The following is a 20,678-nucleotide window of genomic DNA, read 5'->3' on the forward strand; positions in this document are numbered from 1 at the left end:
TGAAGGATGTCAAGGATTATAAATACAGTTCTATCTATTCTATATCTCACTATTCTCTGAAAAGAGCATTATCTGAGAATCTAAAACTGGATGTGATAAAGGTTTGTTCTTTATTCCGGAGCTTAATACCTGCCACAAATATCGCATGGTGGGAATTGATATAAAAATTATCTTTGAATTATATATAATTTTTTCAATTCCGAAAGTTTTCGCTTCGGTTTCTGAGTCGGTTGCGATTTGTCGATGAAAAAGTATGATTTCTCGATGATTACGTAATGTTTACCATCGTCAACCTATGCATTCACCGTGCTGTGCTGTGCTATGCCGTTCTACGTTTCCGTGAGAGTAGTTCACGAGTGTCGTTCGAAGCAGCAGGTCTCACTTTCCATCGTTGTTCATCGTGACTTGACATTTCGAGAGTTTAAACGAGTAAGGTCACGGAAGAAACGATAAAACAGGAAACGTGACAACGATTTAAATTTTCTCTTCTTGTTACTTGTCATCAAATTGATTTTCCCAGGATTGTTCGATGTTCACGAGTGATCAAACTTTCGCAGGGAACCGCCTCGAAGTTCACGAGATCGGAGAGCGACGACAGCAGCAGCGTGACGTTCAGCAACAGCGGTTCGACGCCCAATGGAAGTCCGCTCGGTTCTGAGACCGAGGAAGAAGCAAATGACGAAGAGTTGGCCAAGTAAGTTTTTTTATTCGGCTGATAAATATCCCGTGAGTCTTTTAAATACGATCACGCGTTAATAAATCGTCCCCTCCAAACGTAAAAAAATGACAAGACTAATAAAATATTATAATTATCGATACAACATAGTAAGCGAACCCAATTTTGCGGTACAAGGTTTTACAAATTTTTATACGCATTTTTATTCAAAAATACACACGCTCGCAGACGAATATAAATATTTATTTCGTAGGAAAAAGTTCAGCATATAAAATTAATAAGCAAAACAATAATTAATCATATAGTAAAATAATCATAAAACGATATCGTATCTTAAACACCGCGAATCCGAACTGCCTTTGAAAAGGAGAGAGGAACACTCCTGAAACATTGTCGTTAATATTTATCACATCACATGTAAATCCTTTGTCTAACTAGTTAAAACCAGTATTCGTGTCTTCGTAGAATTATGTGCGCTCAGTGCGAGGATCATCTTCGGATTCGACCTTCTTTATATCGCTTCAGGGTTATCGCACTAAGAGTACGATCGAGACTCTCCCAATCGTCGTACCAGACTGCCAGTCAGTCGGTATTTGGCCATTAACAGCCTTTAACACCAAGAGATTTCCGCGTACTTTGTGTTACGTGTACACTGTTGCGTATCTTCGTGTAATTTACGATGCACTTGGTGAGATTAACGCAGTGTTTGCACTCGAGACTTTAAGGCTTACCGCGCGCTCGCTTTGTTTCTAGCAGTCACTTGGCACGCGAAATCGAATAAGCTACAGTTTTAGTTTCCATCGTTTATTAATTCGACGATAAATTCCATGAGAGTCAAACGTCGGTAATAATCGTTCTCGCGAAGTTTCGAACAGAAAATGATGCCAAGATACGACGTTGGCAGTGCGGTGTCTCTGCAAAGGTATTATAAAAGAAGAAACGAGAGTAAAGCTCGCTGCCTCTTTTAGATATTTCATTTGAAAGAAGAAAATTTACATATTTCCTTTTGTGATTGTTTAGAGTACCGTTGCAAGCTCCACCTCGAAGGAAAGGCAGAACCATGTCTCCAATGATAAATAAAAAATTAGGAAACGATCCGATGGAACTATCTGGAGGGCAGAGCGCCAACTCCACGATAACGAGCGTTAACAGCATTAGCAGTTTGCTTAAGGAAAAACTTCAGTTGTCGATTCCTCAAGCTCTACGCAGTAGCAAGAAGAGGCAGAACGCCGATTATCGGTAAACAAGTTTGAGAAACGTGACTACCTATGGTAATTTCTGACTTAGAGTTTAAACGTTTGTTTCGATGGTTGTTCTTAGACTTCGAGCTTTCGTCGGTATATTGTTTCTCTGTGTCGTCTTCCTGGTAGGATTTGCGCATATTTATTACACGCAGCATGTCCTTCAACGGGCCTATTTCGACAAATTTAGGTAAGCAAGAAGATGTAATATTCTTATTACCAGACTGCGGATATTTATGCCAATTTATGTCTTTGTTATAATCGGTAAAGAAACAAAAGCAGAGATTTATTTAAATATTACAACGAGTTCTACGCTTCCAATATTTTCTACAGTTTTGTATATTCTCTACATCGTCTTTCTATGGTGCTCTTTGTATATTTTTATTCTCTATTGCGTAACTTCATACTCTGTCACGCATCAAACTTATAGCATATTAGAGAATACAATTATCATTTTGATGAATTTTTAGAATAGAAATTTCCGGCAGTGTAAATTGCGCTACAGTATCTGAAAGCCTCGATAAATAAATGTTTTAAATCTGTCATTTTTAGCTTCAATAAGAACAAACGAGTGATGCACGTATACAGCAGCACCGGAACGGAAGTGATCGCAGCGAGACTCGGCGAGGGTATACCAGCAGAGACCGGAGTATTTCCTTGTCTATCTCATCACCAGAAGCAAGACTCTGTTTGCCTGGAGTGGCTTCAACAAGCACGTCTATATCTCGCTCACACAAGACACACGGACATGCACTGTTACCACGTTACTTGGCAAAGTTTAAACCCTCACTACAACCCCAAAGATTGCTTCGATTGGTCGCAAAAAAGAGGCCATTGGTACGGTGGTGGCCAAGTACAGAATATGCCTTATCCTCTCGAACGTGGACGACTTGATTTAAGTCCTTTTATTACCGGTGACATTACCAAACATCCTTTTGGAAATGTACTCAAGAGATATTTCTTAAACTCGAAAGGCGCTACCGTACTGGTTGATCCAGAAACTCCACTTTACGTGTCGATTAACGCAAACAAAAGCAACAACTTCTGTATGCAAGCGAAGTATGATGCTTTCGCGTATATTAATCATCTGACACCTTTGCCTCAGTTAAATTACACAATCTGTGCTACCGATAATATGAAGAATTTGCATTCTTCCATGGCTGAGAAGTCTTTGTGGGACGGTTTAAAACCGGATGAGTTGAACGCGGTTCACTCGTTGTTGTCTGAACCAGTCTGGCAAATTTCACCTACCAGTGAAGCAGCGGTTTACAATTACACGGACAACGTAATAGCTTTGGGCTTCTTGAAACAGGGACACGTTTTGCTGAGCGAGGAGTGGCAGCCTAGTCCAGGTGACTTCGTGTTGGATGAGGAACGATTCCCGTCGATGGAAGAAACGATTAATATTATTCACCGTCGAGGATTTAGAATCGTGTTCAGTATACAGCCGTTTATATCTACGGAGTCTATCAATTTTAGAGACGCGGTGACCAACCGATTATTGATCTCTGAAAGAGGAAGCGATCCGAGAATACCCGCTTTGGCTAGGTAAAAATAGAATAGTCGACAAAAAGTAGTCCAACGGATTATATATTCCCATATGTATAATCATATATATATAATACAGTAAATACGATTACATAAAGATACGAAATTCTGTTTACAGGTACAAGCAGAGTAACAGCGTGGGTGTTCTAGATATCACGAACAATAAAACTCTACCTTGGCTGCAGTCCAAGCTCGAAAGATTGATCATGAAGTACCACGTGGACTCGTTCTACCTTGACTTGGGCACAGCGCAAGACATGCCTCACTATTACAAATGCGAGCAGCCACTGACAAATCCGGATCATTACAAAACGATATTCACAAAATCGATATTGGGATCCGTGCCAGTGATGGGTGTGTCAGGCGCGATCTCTAGGCCACGACCGCCAGTATTCGTTTCCCTTCCGCCATTCTCTTCCTCGTGGAAGGCCATCAAGACTGTCATACCAACAGTTTTGACCTATGGAATGATTGGTTATCCATTCATTATGCCGGGTGCTGTTGGAGGAGACGTGGCCCTGCCCATGTCTGACAACAATCCTGATAATGACTTTGAAGTGAATTTACCGGACAAAGAATTGTACATCAGATGGTTACAGCTGTCTACGTTCTTACCAGTGATACGCTTCACTCATTTACCAAGCAAATACTCGGACGAATCTGTGTTAGAAATAGCCAAGACGTTGACGACCTTAAGACAAAAGACAGTGACACCGTTGTTAAAGAAATATGCTAAGGAAATACTTGATACTGGTCTACCGATAATTCGACCCTTGTGGATGTTAGATCCTGCGGATCCGGCCTGTCACGTTGTCGTTGATGAATTTTCTGTGGGAGAGGAACTTATAGTAGCGCCCGTACTTTATTCCGGTAGCAGACAGAGAGAAGTTTATCTGCCTGCAGGAGTGTGGAAGGATGGAATCGATGGTAGCCTTAGGAAAGGATCTAGATGGATCCACAATTACAGAGTCGCTGAGGATAAGGTTGCTTACTTTGTGAAAATGCCGGATAATACGAGATTTTAAATTGAATATCACTGTATATGGAACTTTTGTATACGGAGAACCTTTGCAAGTTTCTGTATACGAGAACGATGAGTGAGTTTGGAGATTTTAAGGGACTATAAAAAAAGATGAAAAACCCGAGGGAAGGAAGAAGAAAGTTGTGGCCAAAAAGACATCGACGCGCTTCCTTTATGGATCGCTTTATTTTATGGATTTAGGATAGAAAATGGCTGATAAGAATTTGAAGAACTGTCGCCAATGTTAAGTTTGTAACGTTCCAACGCTCTAAAAGTATTTATTTCTTTATATATCGAAATATATTTATTTTATTTTATTCATCTGCGTTTTATTAATAAAATCTTATGTTCTTTCAAACGCGAATAATTCGGTAAAAAAATAGACGATATACAGTACTAGTAGTAAACTAAAAATCTATTTCTTTCGTTGCGTTATATCTAATGCTGAATAGAAATGCATCTCTTCGATAATAGAGAGCTATTTAATCGTGAAAATTTAATGCCATTAAATCGACCCTTGAAATCTTCACGATATCGTACCCAAATTCTGTTTCTCTTCGTGTTGTTGTTGCTGTTGCGCTTGCTGCTGCTGTCGTTCCTCCACCCTCTGTTCGATCGCACCCGAAAGAGAATGAAACGAGGGTAACGACTGCCTCGGTGAATACTCGTCTAGAAACTTTTGAAGATCACACAGCTTTTTAAACTCGTCCTGAATGTGTTGCATGTGTTTCGATCGAAGGGTTTTCAAGCGTTTTATACATTCAGCCGATGTTTCGTGATGGCTGGACAGATCCTTTGCAAATATCTCGCAACAGTCATCACGCAACGCACGTATTATTTCTATGGAGAATCCTTGTTCCGTTAATTCTCGATTCGATTCTATGTTCTGAAACGCGATGAAAAGTATGTTCAGATGCATTGAAGAAGAAAAAAAGAAGAGAAAAATAATGAACAAATTTTGGCTTATCGAATCATTTGAAATCGAATGAAAACCTTTTGCTGACCCGGCGAGATGGCGAATTTCTTGCTAAGAACCCGATCGATTAGATCAACGATATAACTTTTAGTCGCACGAAGATCAAGATCGAGATCGAGATCTCCACCTGCGTAAATACTCTTCCTAGAAGGAGATTCTTCGTCTTCCTCCTTAACTAATTCGCAACACGAGCTTTCGTCTCTACTTTCTTCAGAGTTACTGGTCGATTCTTTGCCAGGGCTGCGAGGAGAATTCTGTTGAACAACGGTTCGCTGGCACGGTTTACAAATCTCGGCTCCTTTTGACAAATCTGCCTCTTTCGAATAACCGTTCGCGTCGACTGTCGGAATTTTATGCTTGGACTGAAAGGCGAAGAAATAGCTTCGATAGAATGTTCATACTTGAGAATAAAAGTACGGCGATTAAAGAAAGACTCACCGCATCTTCGACGTTTTTATTTTTCGACGAAGTCTGCGAACTGCTGCCTTTTAGGATAGAAAGTTTATTCGGTTGCACGCTAGATCTGTTGTTCCCCTGTAGGTTCCGATCCTCAGCCAAACCTTCCTCCTCTATTTTATTTTCATTCTCGTGCTTGGATAAATTGAATCTCAATTTACCCTTAGTGTATAACCAGCCGTCGTCTTTATGTCCTCCTAAGTCGTATCTTTCATCCGCGTTTATCCTATTCACTTTATCAACGTGGTGTCTCTCTCTTGTTCGTGATTCTGACTTCAAAATGCGCTCCTTTTTGTGTCGCATATACTGTTCCATCGTCTCGCTGTCCACGTCTATGGTCTTCATAATTCCTGTCATTGCCTATTTCGGAAACGTGTTAATCCTCGAGAAATTTGGACATGTTCAGTTACACTAATTAGACTGCGGATGTATTTACATAAAGTCACAGTTCTATAAATGCAATTAAAGAAACGGCAAGGCAATAGCAATTGCAATATTTTATTTTACCTTTTATACATACTTTTTATACTTACCTTTTATACAAGCGTAATATGCAAATGCAACATAAATGCATAAAGAGCCGCAGTCTCCAATAACAAGTATCTTTACCTGATCACCGTTCTTCATACAGTAGCCCTCTTTCTTATAGCTGTTCTTCATAGACCGTGGATATTCGCAATAAAAACTCTCGTGATCGTTGCCACCGGAATGTAGCGTGTTCTTCATAATTGAAAGCACTTGTTCCTGCTCGTTCCTACATTGACGTCGATGACTGCTCGGTTGCCTTTTCCGCGAATGATAATGAGCATACGCCGCGTTGCTGCAAGGCGACGATGCGTATAATCTCGGCGACAGCGAGTTGCTCTGAGATCTTTGATGCTTGAACGTTTGACTCGTCGGAGTCGTCAACAAGTGTTCGTACTCGTTCAAAACCGCATCCATGTTTTTCGAACAGCTAGCAAAAGGAATCGTTCTAATCTTGTAAGGTACAACGGCCAATTAAACGTACTTTGTTCTTCCGATCGAATATTTCACTGTTTCAGGCGGACAGTGACAAGAAGGACAGTGTTGCACCTGATCTTTTGTTCTTCTACGCCTCCTTCCAAATTCCGATGGCCCCACCTCAGTCCATGGCTGGTTACACTTTAAACAACACTTGTGTTTCAAATCGTGATGCGATTCACCCTGTTTTCGTCGAACGTCGTGGTATTTCTGCACCGGGTAGCATTCCTCAGTCTCCTAAACAGGCGTCATTGAATTAATTATTTTTAATTATTAATTAAGACCGTATTGACTATGATCGTCTAATGACGACCGATACGTACATCGAAAAATCAATCCTCAAACGAGTGACTTTTTTTAAACGGGATAAAACATTTTGAAATTAATGATTTTAATTCTTTAAAAGGATGAAATAAAAGGTTCATTCAAGTAGGAGCGGACCATTTCTTCGATCGTATCGTTTACATACATTCGAATTACAATGCAATAAATATCGTATCGTGATAATGGGATAGCATATATGAGTGAAATGGCAACATTTGCATTTAAGGGTTAATTAATGAGTAAACCCTAACCGTTTCTGTATCTGGTCGTTCCATAATCTTGCTGACGTCAGAATCTCCCGTGGAATTCGCATCTGCCCACGTCCCGGACAACCCGGATTCCCATAAGATCAAGTTCACCTTCGTTCATAATAAGATCTGCTGTTCTGTTTAATGTTGTTCTTCCATCGAAGAAAATTGACGAAAGAGAAAAAGGGAAGAAATACAGAGAAGGTAAAGTTCGTGTTCTGATATAAAAAGCACGGAACGTGTGTTATAAAAAAAAAAAAAAAAAAGAATTGACTTGCACTGTCATCTCTGAAATCTAGCGCTAAAGTAGGCACTGGAAAAATGTGTAATATTTAAAAATTTGTAATATTCGCGATAAACACTGCGAGTAAAGGGGAAGATGGAGAATTGTTTTTGAAATAAACTTTTTTATACTGCAAACCTTTTTTATTAACATATACGTACGTGTTTCATTGCGAATTAATTATCATATAAATCACGAGCACTTGAACTGCTGTATTATCTTTATTATAGATCTACTTCCTACTTTATTACGTTATCATTCATAATTAATAGAAGCATCGCGTGCAGTGTCTCTCATCGATCGATGGAAATGCCAACGAATTAGATAGAGAATGATTATAACACGAATCTTTTTCTGTATTACAAACATTTACTTTAATATCCATTCGCGTGGATTTGATCGAAAGAAAGAGTCACCCGCGAACGAAAAGGCATGCCGAAAATACCGAAAAATATATCGGAGAAGACACAGGAGAAAAATAATTATTTCTACGAGAATGAGATATTACCGGACTTCCAAGCTCGTTGGGGAGCTACGTTGAAACAAAGGAAATCCGTATTCGAACATTATCCAAATCATATCGGCATGCCAATCATCAGTGCGAAATCGAACGCAGGAAAATATTTTGTAGAATTCGCGAGTTCTTCGTCTGTACACGGCTTAAATCATCTGGTAGCACCAAATAGACACCCCGTTGAGACGTAAGTACCTTCGACGATATCCGAACTAACGAGATAATAAAATTGCGAAATATACGTCTTAAAAGATTTCTCGCCGCCTTCTGCATTCTTGGAGCTCTATTGTGCCTGATCTTCCTGTCGTTTCTACTCTGGGGTCGTTACCAGAATAACGCCACAGTTATCGTGGTAGATACTGATCGAGACCAATTTGTAACATTGAAACCAGCGCTGTTTATTTGCCCGGTACCAAGCGTGGAGCTAAAGAAGATTCCACATGTATTCAAGAAGTAGGATCTTTATTCTTACGATAATATCTGGATGAAATGAAATATTTTTTGCTAAACACGTTGCACATCTAGACACGGTATTAAACACACATCAGAGGCAGAACAGTTCTTCGTCTTTCTTGGCAACGTCACTTATGAAAATATGATGAATACACCTATCTTCGACCAAGTTCCAGCGAACAAGTGGCTAGAGATACTTTACGACTTGAAGAAAGATATTTCTCCGAATATTCTGAAAGAGAACGACCCTTATGAAACGTGGGTAATGACAGAAAGAGGCGCGTGCTTAACAACTAGGAGCGTCTTCGCAACCTATGCTACTTTAAAGTTGGTACTTTTTTCTAATGTCCTCTTCCTGTTAAATTAACATTAAATCAACTCAAAAACATGATTCTTTCATATGAAACAAGCTACTGGAAGAATGACAACTGGACCATTATTCCTATACCAGACAAATTACCATTGTACGATTACAACATCGACGGCATACAAGAAAATTTCGCCGTGGAGCATATGGCTTTGGTACGAGTATGTTTCTATATGTTTTGAAAATAAAGATATGACAAAATATCGGCAATAAAGTGTTTTCTTCTTTTTTTTTTTTTCTTCTTTTTTGGTGCTGCAGATCGCCGCATGCGATCCTTTTGAGCTGATAATATACGACACTCCAATGAGATGGGTAAAACCAAGGATGCTGCAACGTGCCATCATGTCGATAACTCAGATTAATATGAACCCAAACGTTAAAGAGCTTCGTGCTCATCAAAGAAATTGCAAAGATTTCCACGATGCTGGTTTAAAAACATGGCCAGTGTATACGAGAAATATGTGCATCACCGAATGTAGGATGAAAGTGATACAGGACAAATGCAATTGTCGTCCGCATTTTGCCAGGCCCATTGGTTGGTAATATTAAAATCGACGTAATAGAAAAATTGAATAAATATAAATTTAATGGTTTTACAGAGGGTGTAGACACTTGCAATTCCACGCAACTTCGATGTATCGGAAAAGCGACGCAGAGCCTTTTTCTGTTCCAATATCCACCCCGTTCTTGCGAATGCGCCCCAAAATGCAATGTCTTTACCTATCAAATCAGAGATAGTGAAAACACCGAACTGTATTTATCGAAACTAATTCATATTACCATTAGATATAAAGCACGTATAGGAAAACAGAATTCTTGGATTGTTTCAGAAACGATACACCGATAAATATGTCTGTTATGACTTTAATCGTCGAGCTTCCGCAAATTATCTACCATCGAGCATTGTTGTACGGGTTTCACGATTTTCTAAGTACGTATCTGTAAATAAATATGTAGATAGTTATGCTATAATTTGAAGTACATTAAACAAACATTTAAAAAAAATTAATATAAAGAAATAAAAGTTTCTGTAATTGAACAAATTCGTTACAGCTGGTGTTGGAGGTGCGGCGGGATTGTTTCTGGGAGTCAGTGTACTATCCTTCGTTGAAATACTCTATTATAGCACCATACATTTGTACTTCTACGTGAAACGAATGAAACAGAGACGCAAGAAAATGGCAATCAGTATATCTAACTAAGAACATCTCCTTTATTTTCGAAGGAAGGAGAATTCGAGATGCACAAACGCGAAGTATTTAAAAAATATCGTTTATTGTAAACATTGTTACCTCTTTCCGACAGGACAGATGTAAAATAAATATCATTACATACACATACAACTGTACACGCAACGAGTCGAGGTCGTGCAATGATTGTACATTAATTTACAAAGAGACTCAAGAGCAGAATTACGATGAATACTTCTCATTTTGATTTAACTTTCCCATATCGACACAATCGATGATAAGACTAGCTAGAAGGACGCTAAAATGTCACTGAACGGAGTTCCAGGTTCCTTTGCTGCTGCTTCGAAAGTTTCCACGAAAGCTTCCCTCTGAGTGTCCTTAGATAACTATTGAAAAATGATGACGTTATTTGATATCACGCGCTGACTTTATCATAAAATTTTGTACCTTTCGATAGAAGTCCGAAGCAGCGATGCACAATATCTTCTTATCCTCGTATTCGTATTTTCCAATCCTTGATTGAATATATGGAAACCTGAGTAGATTGTTAAGAAAACTTTTAACAAATGAGTATATTTGACAAACTATCGAAAATGTGAAAGGATACAAAGCTCTCAGCCAATGATTTGTGGATGCACTGATAAAAAAACAAGACAAGCACCATGTTGACATTGTAACAGGTAAACTCTGAATAAAGTTTGGCAAACTAAATACAACCCAATCTTGAAGAAGTTCCATTTGCGCGCAAGTGCATGCTCGTTCGCATACCTACAGAAAAAGGAGAAAAATCATCTTATTGCTTTAAATTATTCGTAATTTAACGTATTGCTGATCAATCGCTAGTCAATTGCATAAAATAGCCAATCAACCATAATGTTAATACTCGATTATTTTTAGTATATCGCTATGCGTTCGCATCGGCAATACAAACTTTAAAAACAACGGCGGCAAGTAGCCGGGGGTGAGGTTGTTGTGGCGACAAAAATTCTCCTATGACTTTAGTCAAGATCTCCGACGGTGGGAAGAAATCTCCGAGCACACCGGACAAAACTGTACATAAAAGCTCCACTTCCATAGAGTGTCCTCTCCTGATCTTATCGAAAATCGCTGAAGCGCGCTCTATGGATCGAACCAATGCTTCTGGTTCAGCATCTGGTAATGGTTCCTCCGTTTCCGGTTGATTCAATCTATCTGCTGCTTCTGTATACATGCAAGTCAATAACAATTGCAACGCTGGCAGCGATAACATAGGACTAGGTTGTTTTAAGCGATCAATCGCAACTTTTACTATCTGTTCGGCTACCTTTCCTATCACGCTTTTGGTTGCTACGAGTCGCTCGAGCCCCTAAATTGATTACATACACACAGCATTACAAGTATACATAATTTAAACATTTAACAAATACATAGTATTACACGAATACCCAATAACATACCTGCAAGAGTGTTTGATGTAAGCTACAAGAAATATTTTGTGATGTAAGTAAATTAAGGACTAATTCTAACACAGCTGGCGCTTCCGTGTCTGGTGGAGTATCTTCGGCATGTTCCAATAGAAAGAATACCAAAGCCCACATTACACCCTGATGCTCTTCACTTTGTCTTAACACGCTAAATTAGGTGAGTAATTAATTTCAACAAAGCACGTGTGTTGTAGAATACACAATAGAAATTTGTGTGATTTACCCGTTCAAATCTTGCGCGTCCAAATGTTTCTGTATGTATTCTATTGCCAACGGATGAATAATATTCATCGTCTCTTCGCAATTTGCGAGCACAGCACTTTGCAACAGATACAATGAACCGTGAAGGGCGGATACCTTCGCAGGTAAGAAGCTCGATTTCAGATTCGTGTCTACTAGACGCTTAACTTTGTCTAACGTTTCAAAGTCCTGAAAAAATGAAATCCTAACTGTATTAAACAATTTGCAAAAAATATTTTCGAAGAATACATACCAACGGTGTTAGTACTGCTGCAGCTTTACACACGGAAACTACCAAGTATTGATGTAAAATGACATTCTCTGTTGGATGAATTCTCGATAATTCCAGACACATGTCCAACATCCACTGATACTGGGCTCTTTCGACGAACAATTCCGAAATTGCTAGAATAGACTTAACGACCTCCGTGAGCAATTGTATCGGTGTATTAGCCTGCGGAGACATCCAAGATGTATAAAGTTCTATCAAGAAACGAAGGCAGGAATCCAAATCAAGTGACGCGGACATTAACGCGTCGTTTCTTCTGTTCTTCAAATTGAGGACGGAGGCGCTCAACTTATCCTCATACAAGTTGCACAGCGACCACAAGTAAGAAACAGAAAGTTGGCTATATGTATACTTGTTCAAATTCGCAACTCTTTCTATGTTTCCTCGATGGAAGATGTGATCCATGTTCAAGCCATCGATCATCTCTGAGTCGTTCATGCATTCGTACTTCCACGTGAGCAGATCTTGAATCGCGTACAATTTTTGAGAACTGATTTTATGAACCGAGAGCTGAGGATCTCTCGGATAATGAATCACAGTGCTGGCTCTTGGGTTGCCAGGATAAGGAAGAAGCAAAGTATTCAGTAACAATTTTGTAATCGCCTGTACAGCTAAACTGCTCGCTTGAATCAACGCTGGGATATCTTCTACGGGTACGTTCTCGTTTTGTGAAAGATTGAGCACCCCTAAGAGAGCCATCCATATCTCTTCGAATTGCAACCGAGAGACCCAGCCTAACAGATTTATCCTGTAAATGAACTGCTCCAAAATTTCCACCTCCTGAAGGAGATTCGACTCCGAAGATAATAACGGGAAGTAACATTTGGTCGGACCAGAACCAACGACATTCCAGTTTTGTTTCCAAACTAACGGTGGTGTTAAGATATATGAATTTACCAGTGGTTGACGACTGATACTTACGATTAAATCTTGTATCGTGTCAAACAGGTAGCGTGGAATATTTGTAGATAACTGTTTCTTTTGACATTGTTCCAACCAAGCGACCAGATCAGCCATTCGCATGCAAGCACGAGCAAAGTCTCTGGTATCCTCATCTTCTAGCGCTGGTTCTAAAGCACGTATATCTATAACTGGCAAAACGTCCACAGTAGTCAACAGGTATTCTACTATTTTCTTGAGTGAAGCAGCACCACTACAAACCCACGAATACTTCACGTTTTCCCCAAAAATTTTACTTGGGCCAGGATGTTTTAGAATTTCTGATGCACAGCTTAACGCAAGTTCCATGTTCCTTGGTCTCAATTTTTTAATTTTATTCTCATCACAGTGTACCATCCAGTGTGTTAATTCTAAACACAGTATTGCAAATTTGGCTAGATCTTCTTCGGATTTTTTATCGATTTTCGCTAGATTATACTTGGCTAGCTTTGGCAATGTCTTCATATATATCTTCACAGCGGGTATCAACATAAAAAGTACATCCCAATATACAAACTCGTTTAAGAGTTCATGAAAACGATGCGCATACTTCAATTCTCTCGAATTGCCATTAGATTGCGTTGGATTGTAAATATGATGCGGTTTTGGCATTAAATCGGTGACATAATGAACGTGCTCTAATAAACTCTGTTTCGCGGCGCTGTATAAGGGACTAGTTTCGAAATTAAAATCCTTTTCGTTCTGTGCTACACCGAATTCTAATTTTTGGCACTTCTCCACGCTAATTCGTACACCCAATATTATGCAGGGTTTCAATATCGAGATATTAAACTCTTTGGAAGACAGGATACCGAGGCAATCTTCGAAATCTAAAACCCTAAGTAACTGCGCTGCTTCCGATAAATTGTGACTAGCACTTGAACTACAACATCGTAATTTTACTTGAGACAAAAACCAATTACGATCCAGTTGAATACTTTTCACGGTGGATGGATTAAACGGTCTACATTGGTCGAGTTCTAGAGGGGACAAATCGTAATACTGTACTCCAAATTTATTCAACAGACTAACTAATCCACCGTGTTTCTTAGCAAGCTTGGTCACTTGCAGAATCTCCATGATCTTGGTGAAATCTTCTTTTGATAATTGCTTCGTCGCATCAGCTGCAGGTGTGGTTAATAAAATTTCTACTCTTCGACTAGCTATTTTCGCTGCCATTCTCGACAAAGCCAGATACTTGGTGGATAACAATCTCGGTATCAGTGTCATTAAAACAGCTCCGCTTTGCGAATGATGAGCACCTTCTATACATTCCAAGAGTCTCTTGACGAAACTGGGTTGTGACAAGTCTGTGCATTTGGTCGCGATCGCTTGTACCAACAATCCACTAGCTGCAGAATTTCTGTGTATAGCTGTCGTCAAGAGATCTCTGACAGGAGACTCGATGGCACTATTTACTGTCTCTTCTGTATGATTAACTAACAACCATGTTAAGGGCTCTGCATCGCAAAGATTCTCGCAGACGTAATCGCAGAATAATATTATGCCACCTTTTCTAATAATTTGAATGTTAATGCTGCTGTCATGATCAACGTTTTTCTCTTCATTTGGAGAACAATGCACGACGTATTCTGTTCGACGAGTACCCAATATTTTGGACCAAAAAGTCATTTCATTGTACCCTAATAAAGTCATTAAATAGGCCCACTGGCAAGTTAATGTTGGGCACTTGTTTCCAATGTTCAACATTAAATAGTTCAAATCGGAGATCGGCAGCTTCTCCTCTTCGAGAACATTTCGACCTTGAATCATTTGTATAACAGCGTTTGCCACTTTGCAGTGACTCCCAGATTCGAACATGTGAATGCATAACTGCAAGAAGAATGCAAATTGGTGGATCAAATAATAATCGTTCTCCATTGATTCGGAAAATGCGATATATGGATCGCTAAGTTTATGATCGACCAATCCAAGGAGATTGTAAACCTTGCAGCTTACCAAGTTAATAACTTTAAATATAAATCTAGCTAATATTCTTTCTGGCGGTACTTCAGCTGATTGGCTGTCCAAAACATTCAAAGGATCCATGGTTTGAGAAGACGATTTTGGATGAAGAAACGAGTGGGATAGTTCGGACACGTTCGAACTGAGGTCGGAAAGTCGCGCAAGCATTGCTTCCTCTTTCGAGCACGCGATCAAAGATAACAGGACAACATTTACCACTCCTAACCATCGTTTTAGTCTCAAATTTGAAGTATCCAGAGAGTCTGGTTTAACGAGAAGTACCTTTAAAAGAGGATCGACTGGTCTAAAAACCGTAGGAGAAATAGCTGCGAATAATTTAATCAAAGCCACGTGTGCTTTCTCCGATTCTATTCGAACTTTTCCTGCTGCCAGCATAGGAAGAACAGAGTCCATTGTCAGTCTAGACCATCTTCGCCACTTTTCTTCTCCGTTACCATCTCCGCTGAATCTAGACTCCGTTAAACATAATGCCAAGAGCTCAATGATTTGGTAATATTCTACAAGACGTAAAAGCATCGAAATTAGGACTTCTCTTGTTGTCTCAAGCTCTCTTTGCTCTGTCGGGTTTGAACTTGCGTTTCTAATTAAAAATACATCTTCTACGACTGGAGCCAGAGCTGGTATACAGTGCGTGAGCGCTGGTTGACCACTTGCCATAAGTCCATCGCATAATTGGATTATCTTTGGAATTCCTATTATAGCTTTCGAATGATTTTTTTCGTACGACAAATGAACTAAAAAGTTGAAAATCTTTGGCAATAGATCCTCCGTTTGTTTCACGTGACCTTCTTCAATAAATTCAAACTGCTTCAATACAAATCCAATGAATATTCTTTCAGAATCCAACAAGCAATAGTTGACTCTTAATTGCACTAGCTGGCTGAGTAGCATCAATACTTGACACTGTAATGACACGCTACTTGTTACAGTGTACTGTTTTAATGATTTTATAACCATTGGCTCAAAAAGACGAATGAACGAAGCTACAGAGGTTTTTTGATCAGATGATCGCGATAAATTCTTAAAAATAGAAGAGAATTTTCTATCACCTTTTCTATGTAACAAACCTACCCATCTGAAATAAAATAACTGTGTATAGCAATCTATACAAACAAATACAAGTTACGATACAAGAATACAAATTTACCCGGTATCTGGTTCGTTTTCACCCCTGCAATTGTTTCCCATGGATTTTATAGTATTTGCCATTTGCCTTGCAGGACTTTGAAAGCAATGATTATAAAATCCTTTAACGTCATCCCATAGTACGGTTATTCTGTCTGAATTTTTCTGTATATCTAATTCATTCCATTGTGCATACACGTTTGTGCTGAATAAACACTTCAGCAATTGTTGAACACACTGAACGGTTGCAGTGGGAGATAATACGACAGTGCTTTGTAGATAATGTAGAATTTCTTCTGCTATTTGAGCTGCTTCATTGACTGATATAATTTCAAGAATTTGCGAAAGAACATCTAGAATAGCATTTAACAAAGACAAATACATTTCGCTAGCATGCGGTTCAAGCGTGGCTAGATAATTCAAATGCGCTGCTTTAAGATTTTCGTACATTTTCATATAATGCGGTGTTGAAACAAACGCACCCATTTGCTCTTTTATAAATTTCAAGCTTCCAAATTTTTCTCCTTTCTCTTTCAACTTCGGTTCAGACATTATTATCTTCTTTTTCGGCGATAATGTTTGCGTAGATGACAAAGACGATAACGCCGTTTTTGTACTAGATTGTGTCAATTGCACGTCGTCGATTATATGAACAAATATATTTAATACTCTTGTAATATGTGTTAACAACAACTCTATTTGTTTATCCTTAAACGTGCCCCACCAAGTTTTAGTTGGATCATTGGGTTTAAAATTGCAAAATGCTAAACCCGATGCAAGATTGCCAGCAAGAAGTACCAAATGTTTATGCGTTAACAAGTCTAAGCTTATAGGGGACGATGATAGTAAGGGTAAAGCCAAAGATAAAAGGCTGTTGCTCACGGACGATGGCATCATTTCGCTTGTAAAATTTGATTCGCTAATATCTAATCGACTACCGTTCTTTTTATGAGACCTTTTCAACAATGTTTTAGGTGAAATACAATCCCATCCTCTAATATATACTGTAGTATTATATACATCGCTTAAACGAAACAGTGCTTCACAACAGCCATACACTAAATACTTCGATGACTGTACTCCAAGAATCTCAGCCAACATGTTGATTACAATCGACAACGAGTATTCTACATTTGGACGATAATTCGTCGAGTTATGGAAGTTTAAAGCTGCAAATGGCTGTATAGACGTATTTATAAAGAACTTTTGTTTCTCTTGACAAGAGGACAGTTCTACTGAACTCCGGGTAACTGCGCTCATATATTGCTCCGTGTATTGTATGGCCTTTCGCGTAATAACATCATCATGTGGTTGTTGGAAATGTAATAAAGGAATACTCCTAAAAAAAAAGAGTTATGTTAATCGAGGAGACCTAAAACTTGATAAACAAAAGATATAAACTCCAATAATTACTTTACAATAGCATCTGATGCTGCATGCCTAATTCTTTGATCTTGGTCACCTAACAGAGTTACAATAACATTGATAAAATGTTCTTGGAACATTGATCCACCAGTTATATGTTCTATAGTAACATACGATATCTCACTCAATAATTCCACTAATTTAACTTTTACCAGAAAATATGGATTCTTTACTAGCTGAGGTAATACAGTTAACACAGTGATTCCATATTTATTGTCAACAGACTCTAACAACTCTGGTAGACATAAACTGAATGCTGTTAATGTTTGTCGACATGTGGTAGCAGAGTCATCTTCTAAACCCTGTTTTAAACATATGCTCATCAAAATTTTCGAATAATCATATTCTAATATATGAGAGGATTTACCTTTAAAAGTAATTTAATTAAATTGTCTAGTGATATAATTCCACATAAGTTTTTATCAGTGATCTCTGCCTCAAATTTTTTAAAAGAACCTCCATATTGAGTATATACAGATTTCAGGAATGTACCAATAATAATTGATATATTACCCCTAATTTGAGGATCTGGATGACTTGCAAATAATAAGATATCCGTTATCATTTGTTTATTCTCGTTAGAATTCGGTTCTTTGGCAACAGGTATTAAAAATAGATTCGGACAAAGTTTCAAAATATAAGCCACGCAAGTTAAAGCAAGAGACTTTACACTAACACGAAAATATTTATCTGGTATTACATGACCAATGTTGCCAGTTAAGAGAAAAGACGATACCAAATAACGACAACAGAATTTTAACGGTATATCAGGATCTGTAAAAGTTCCGACGTCTATTTCTCGTAACGAAAAATCTAAAGATAATTTTTTAAGAGATGCGATAGAACATGTGATTTCTTCGGTATAATCCACGTCTCTTGGTTCGTTTTGTAAACTCGAATAAACTTTCTCCGATTTTTCTATTTCACTTCCAACATCACTACCTTCTTCGATCGTTTCATCTGGAATAAACGTAATACAATTATTTCTTCAAATGATACATATACTTTCTATACTACACTTTTTCTCTTACTGTCAATGACTCCAATCTTCAAATCACTATAATTTTCTAAAATCTTTCCTTTCATTTCTACAATATTATTTATGCATTCCTTTGAAATTTGTACATTTTCCATCAAAGGAGGTATAGTCTCAGAATCTAGCATCCACTTTTCTATCTTTGGATTTATTTCAGGTATATCGGAATCAAGTAAATTTAAGGTATAATCAGAATTTTCTCCACAAGCAGTTGCAGCACTAGATGTGCTTGCTTGACTTAATGATAACATCATTTCATTTTGATTCACTGCTATTTTGCTCTGTGTTATACCTTGATTTGATAATAATAATGATATTAGAACTTTTGGAGGTGACTTCAAAAACTGAGTCAGTGTCTCCAGAACAGCATTTATAACATTATGATCAGAATGCCATTTTGTATAATGTAAACATAGTTCATAAATTTGTAACAAGCTATCTGTCTCTACTGTGTCATCATCTGGATCTTCTGATGGATTGCATATATGTGGTAAAATTATTCTTATACAACCAAATATACCAATAATAGCTGCTATACGGTTCTCATCTTCACTTATAGGCACTATAATACCTATAAAAAGTAACATTTAATTAGTAAAAAGTATTTTACTTGTACCTGTATAACATTCATAAGTTTACCTAAAAGATGCTTCAGTACATAATTTAAAAAAAACTGTGGTCTGCGACAATTCAAACATGTTGCTAAAATCATATTTGCTGCAGCTCTACGAAATGCTGCTTGTACACAGGATATATTTTCAAAGAATGCTTTCAATAATGTCTGAAAAAGAAGCATGGGCATGGATTCATAGTTATAAATACTAAAATAAAGGAAAATTACCTTGATATCATTGTCTGTCATAAATGGCCCTAGTGCTTTCATAATTAATGGTAATGATTGTGATAGCGTTTCAATTACAGATTCTTCAGAACGATGTGCAATATTTACTATACATGGTATCAAATTAGATACATATGCTTTTCCTCTTGTAGGGCGTATCATATGACTAAGAAGACCAAATCTCCAAAGAGCAGCTCTCAATGTTCTAGCAGGTCCATTCCTTTTTATTTCGTTGTAAAGTTCTATTTGAACTTTAACAATATTACTATCAGCCATTGCCTTTAAAATAAAATACTATTAAAACATCTATAGCTTTAATATCAAAGATTATGAAATATAAATCTATACCCTTATAATTTTATTTAATGTTTCATCTGCTACCGTTCTGACATCAGATTCATCATCATTACACAGTGTCAGTAAAGTTTCAATTGAAAGACTAAGTACCTGAGGAAACTTGGTTGCTAGTTTGACAGTTGGTGAACATATTCCTTCTGTTATTGTCATGCAACATGTTAATTTATCTTTCCTTTTATTGAAATAAAGGATATATTAAATTTTGTAACATACTACATTCCATAATTTTTATTAATTTTTTATGATAACTATATAAGTCCTAATTTTACAAATTATACATAATTTTATTGCAGGTATTTAGCTATAAACTATATAAACAAAAATAATGTATTCAATTCAAAAGTTTTGAATTATTTTATTTATACGATCATTTCAATTATTAAATGAAAAAAACAATTTGTTCTTGTACCTTGCGTTCGAATCTGACAGAAGAGTGTTTGACTCTTGAGCTGATTTTAAAGCTTCTATAGCTTTTAACACGTTATTTAATGTTGTCATTTTGCCAAATATTTATTAATAAATCGTTCCTCACTTTCTATAAATCAATCAGTTTTGACAAATTACATTTTAATAATGTAGGCCGAATTTATGACAGACACATCGTACGTAGAAAACTACATGCTGCTCGGTAATATATTTATTTGCGATTCAAACGTCACACTAAAAGCAATTGCTCAC

General features: G+C 37.7%; 4 protein-coding genes and 1 long non-coding RNA gene across 7 annotated transcripts in view; 3 read left to right on the top strand and 2 right to left on the bottom strand.

Moving 5' to 3' along the window:
* LOC100643654 (myogenesis-regulating glycosidase) overlaps positions 1–4,803 on the top strand; it is an 11,888-nt gene extending 7,085 nt beyond the window's left edge. The window contains exons 1-6 of one of the 2 annotated variants that reach the window (XM_012311271.3): positions 307–429; positions 558–694; positions 1,697–1,915; positions 1,997–2,107; positions 2,470–3,465; positions 3,584–4,803. In XM_012311271.3, the coding sequence (XP_012166661.2) occupies positions 322–429; positions 558–694; positions 1,697–1,915; positions 1,997–2,107; positions 2,470–3,465; positions 3,584–4,490 (2,478 nt within the window). In that variant the 5' untranslated portion in view covers positions 307–321 and the 3' untranslated portion in view covers positions 4,491–4,803. Of the gene's footprint in view, positions 1–306; positions 430–557; positions 695–1,696; positions 1,916–1,996; positions 2,108–2,469; positions 3,466–3,583 lie in introns of those variants that run through there. The other variant, XM_003397322.4, reaches the window with a different exon arrangement.
* Positions 4,731–6,968, bottom strand: LOC100648982. Its single transcript, XM_048408303.1, has 4 exons — positions 6,528–6,968; positions 5,901–6,278; positions 5,480–5,824; positions 4,731–5,372 (listed from the first exon to the last, which is right to left on the bottom strand). Exons 1-4 carry the CDS (start codon positions 6,858–6,860, stop codon positions 5,013–5,015), a joined length of 1,416 nt encoding a protein of 471 aa, XP_048264260.1. The 5' UTR covers positions 6,861–6,968; the 3' UTR covers positions 4,731–5,012.
* On the top strand, positions 6,781–7,912 carry LOC125385588. The gene is made up of 2 exons (XR_007225031.1): positions 6,781–6,904; positions 6,962–7,912. It is a non-coding gene; the product is annotated as an uncharacterized LOC125385588 (long non-coding RNA).
* Positions 7,913–8,019: 107 nt separating this feature from the next.
* Positions 8,020–10,589, top strand: LOC100649095 (pickpocket protein 11). The gene is made up of 8 exons (XM_003397287.4): positions 8,020–8,476; positions 8,542–8,742; positions 8,815–9,069; positions 9,153–9,264; positions 9,368–9,644; positions 9,709–9,862; positions 9,940–10,040; positions 10,163–10,589. Exons 1-8 carry the CDS (start codon positions 8,208–8,210, stop codon positions 10,309–10,311), a joined length of 1,518 nt encoding a protein of 505 aa, XP_003397335.2. The 5' UTR covers positions 8,020–8,207; the 3' UTR covers positions 10,312–10,589.
* Positions 10,366–20,651, bottom strand: LOC100644330 (huntingtin). 2 transcript variants are annotated; one of them, XM_012311281.3, is made up of 15 exons: positions 20,410–20,651; positions 19,992–20,172; positions 19,644–19,922; positions 19,442–19,583; positions 18,798–19,373; positions 18,134–18,726; positions 17,755–18,068; positions 16,364–17,680; positions 12,256–16,291; positions 11,986–12,191; positions 11,736–11,901; positions 11,231–11,644; positions 10,907–11,067; positions 10,747–10,834; positions 10,366–10,685 (listed from the first exon to the last, which is right to left on the bottom strand). In XM_012311281.3, the coding sequence occupies exons 1-15, from the start codon at positions 20,496–20,498 to the stop codon at positions 10,587–10,589; spliced, it is 8,661 nt and encodes a 2,886-aa protein (XP_012166671.2). In that variant the 5' UTR covers positions 20,499–20,651; the 3' UTR covers positions 10,366–10,586. The 2 variants fall into 2 exon arrangements, with proteins under 2 accessions (XP_012166671.2, XP_012166670.2); XM_012311280.3 differs by having other exon boundaries at positions 11,736–11,910; positions 20,410–20,650.
* Positions 20,652–20,678: the final 27 nt, after the last annotated feature.

This window comes from Bombus terrestris, chromosome 8 (genome assembly GCF_910591885.1).
Source record: "Bombus terrestris chromosome 8, iyBomTerr1.2, whole genome shotgun sequence".
Lineage (NCBI taxonomy): Eukaryota > Metazoa > Arthropoda > Insecta > Hymenoptera > Apidae > Bombus > Bombus terrestris.

What these genes read in the sequence shown, in the direction of transcription:
- LOC100644330 (XM_012311280.3), bottom strand. Translation starts at nt 20,498, where the DNA reads ATGACAACATTAAATAACGTGTTAAAAGCTATAGAAGCTTTAAAATCA. An exon ending in CAGCAGTACTAACACCGTTG is followed by an intron (nt 12,192 to 12,255) that starts GTATGTATTCTT and finishes TCATTTTTTCAG; the next exon opens with GACTTTGAAACGTTAGACAA. An exon ending in CTTCGGACTTCTATCGAAAG is followed by an intron (nt 10,686 to 10,746) that starts GTACAAAATTTT and finishes ATTTTTCAATAG; the next exon opens with TTATCTAAGGACACTCAGAG.
- LOC100648982 (XM_048408303.1), bottom strand. Translation starts at nt 6,860, where the DNA reads ATGGATGCGGTTTTGAACGAGTACGAACACTTGTTGACGACTCCGACG. An exon ending in GTATGAAGAACGGTGATCAG is followed by an intron (nt 6,279 to 6,527) that starts GTAAAGATACTT and finishes TTTCCGAAATAG; the next exon opens with GCAATGACAGGAATTATGAA. An exon ending in TCTCGCCGGGTCAGCAAAAG is followed by an intron (nt 5,373 to 5,479) that starts GTTTTCATTCGA and finishes ATCGCGTTTCAG; the next exon opens with AACATAGAATCGAATCGAGA.
- LOC100649095 (XM_003397287.4), top strand. Translation starts at nt 8,208, where the DNA reads ATGCCGAAAATACCGAAAAATATATCGGAGAAGACACAGGAGAAAAAT. An exon ending in ATTCCACATGTATTCAAGAA is followed by an intron (nt 8,743 to 8,814) that starts GTAGGATCTTTA and finishes TTGCACATCTAG; the next exon opens with ACACGGTATTAAACACACAT. An exon ending in GATAGTGAAAACACCGAACT is followed by an intron (nt 9,863 to 9,939) that starts GTATTTATCGAA and finishes GGATTGTTTCAG; the next exon opens with AAACGATACACCGATAAATA.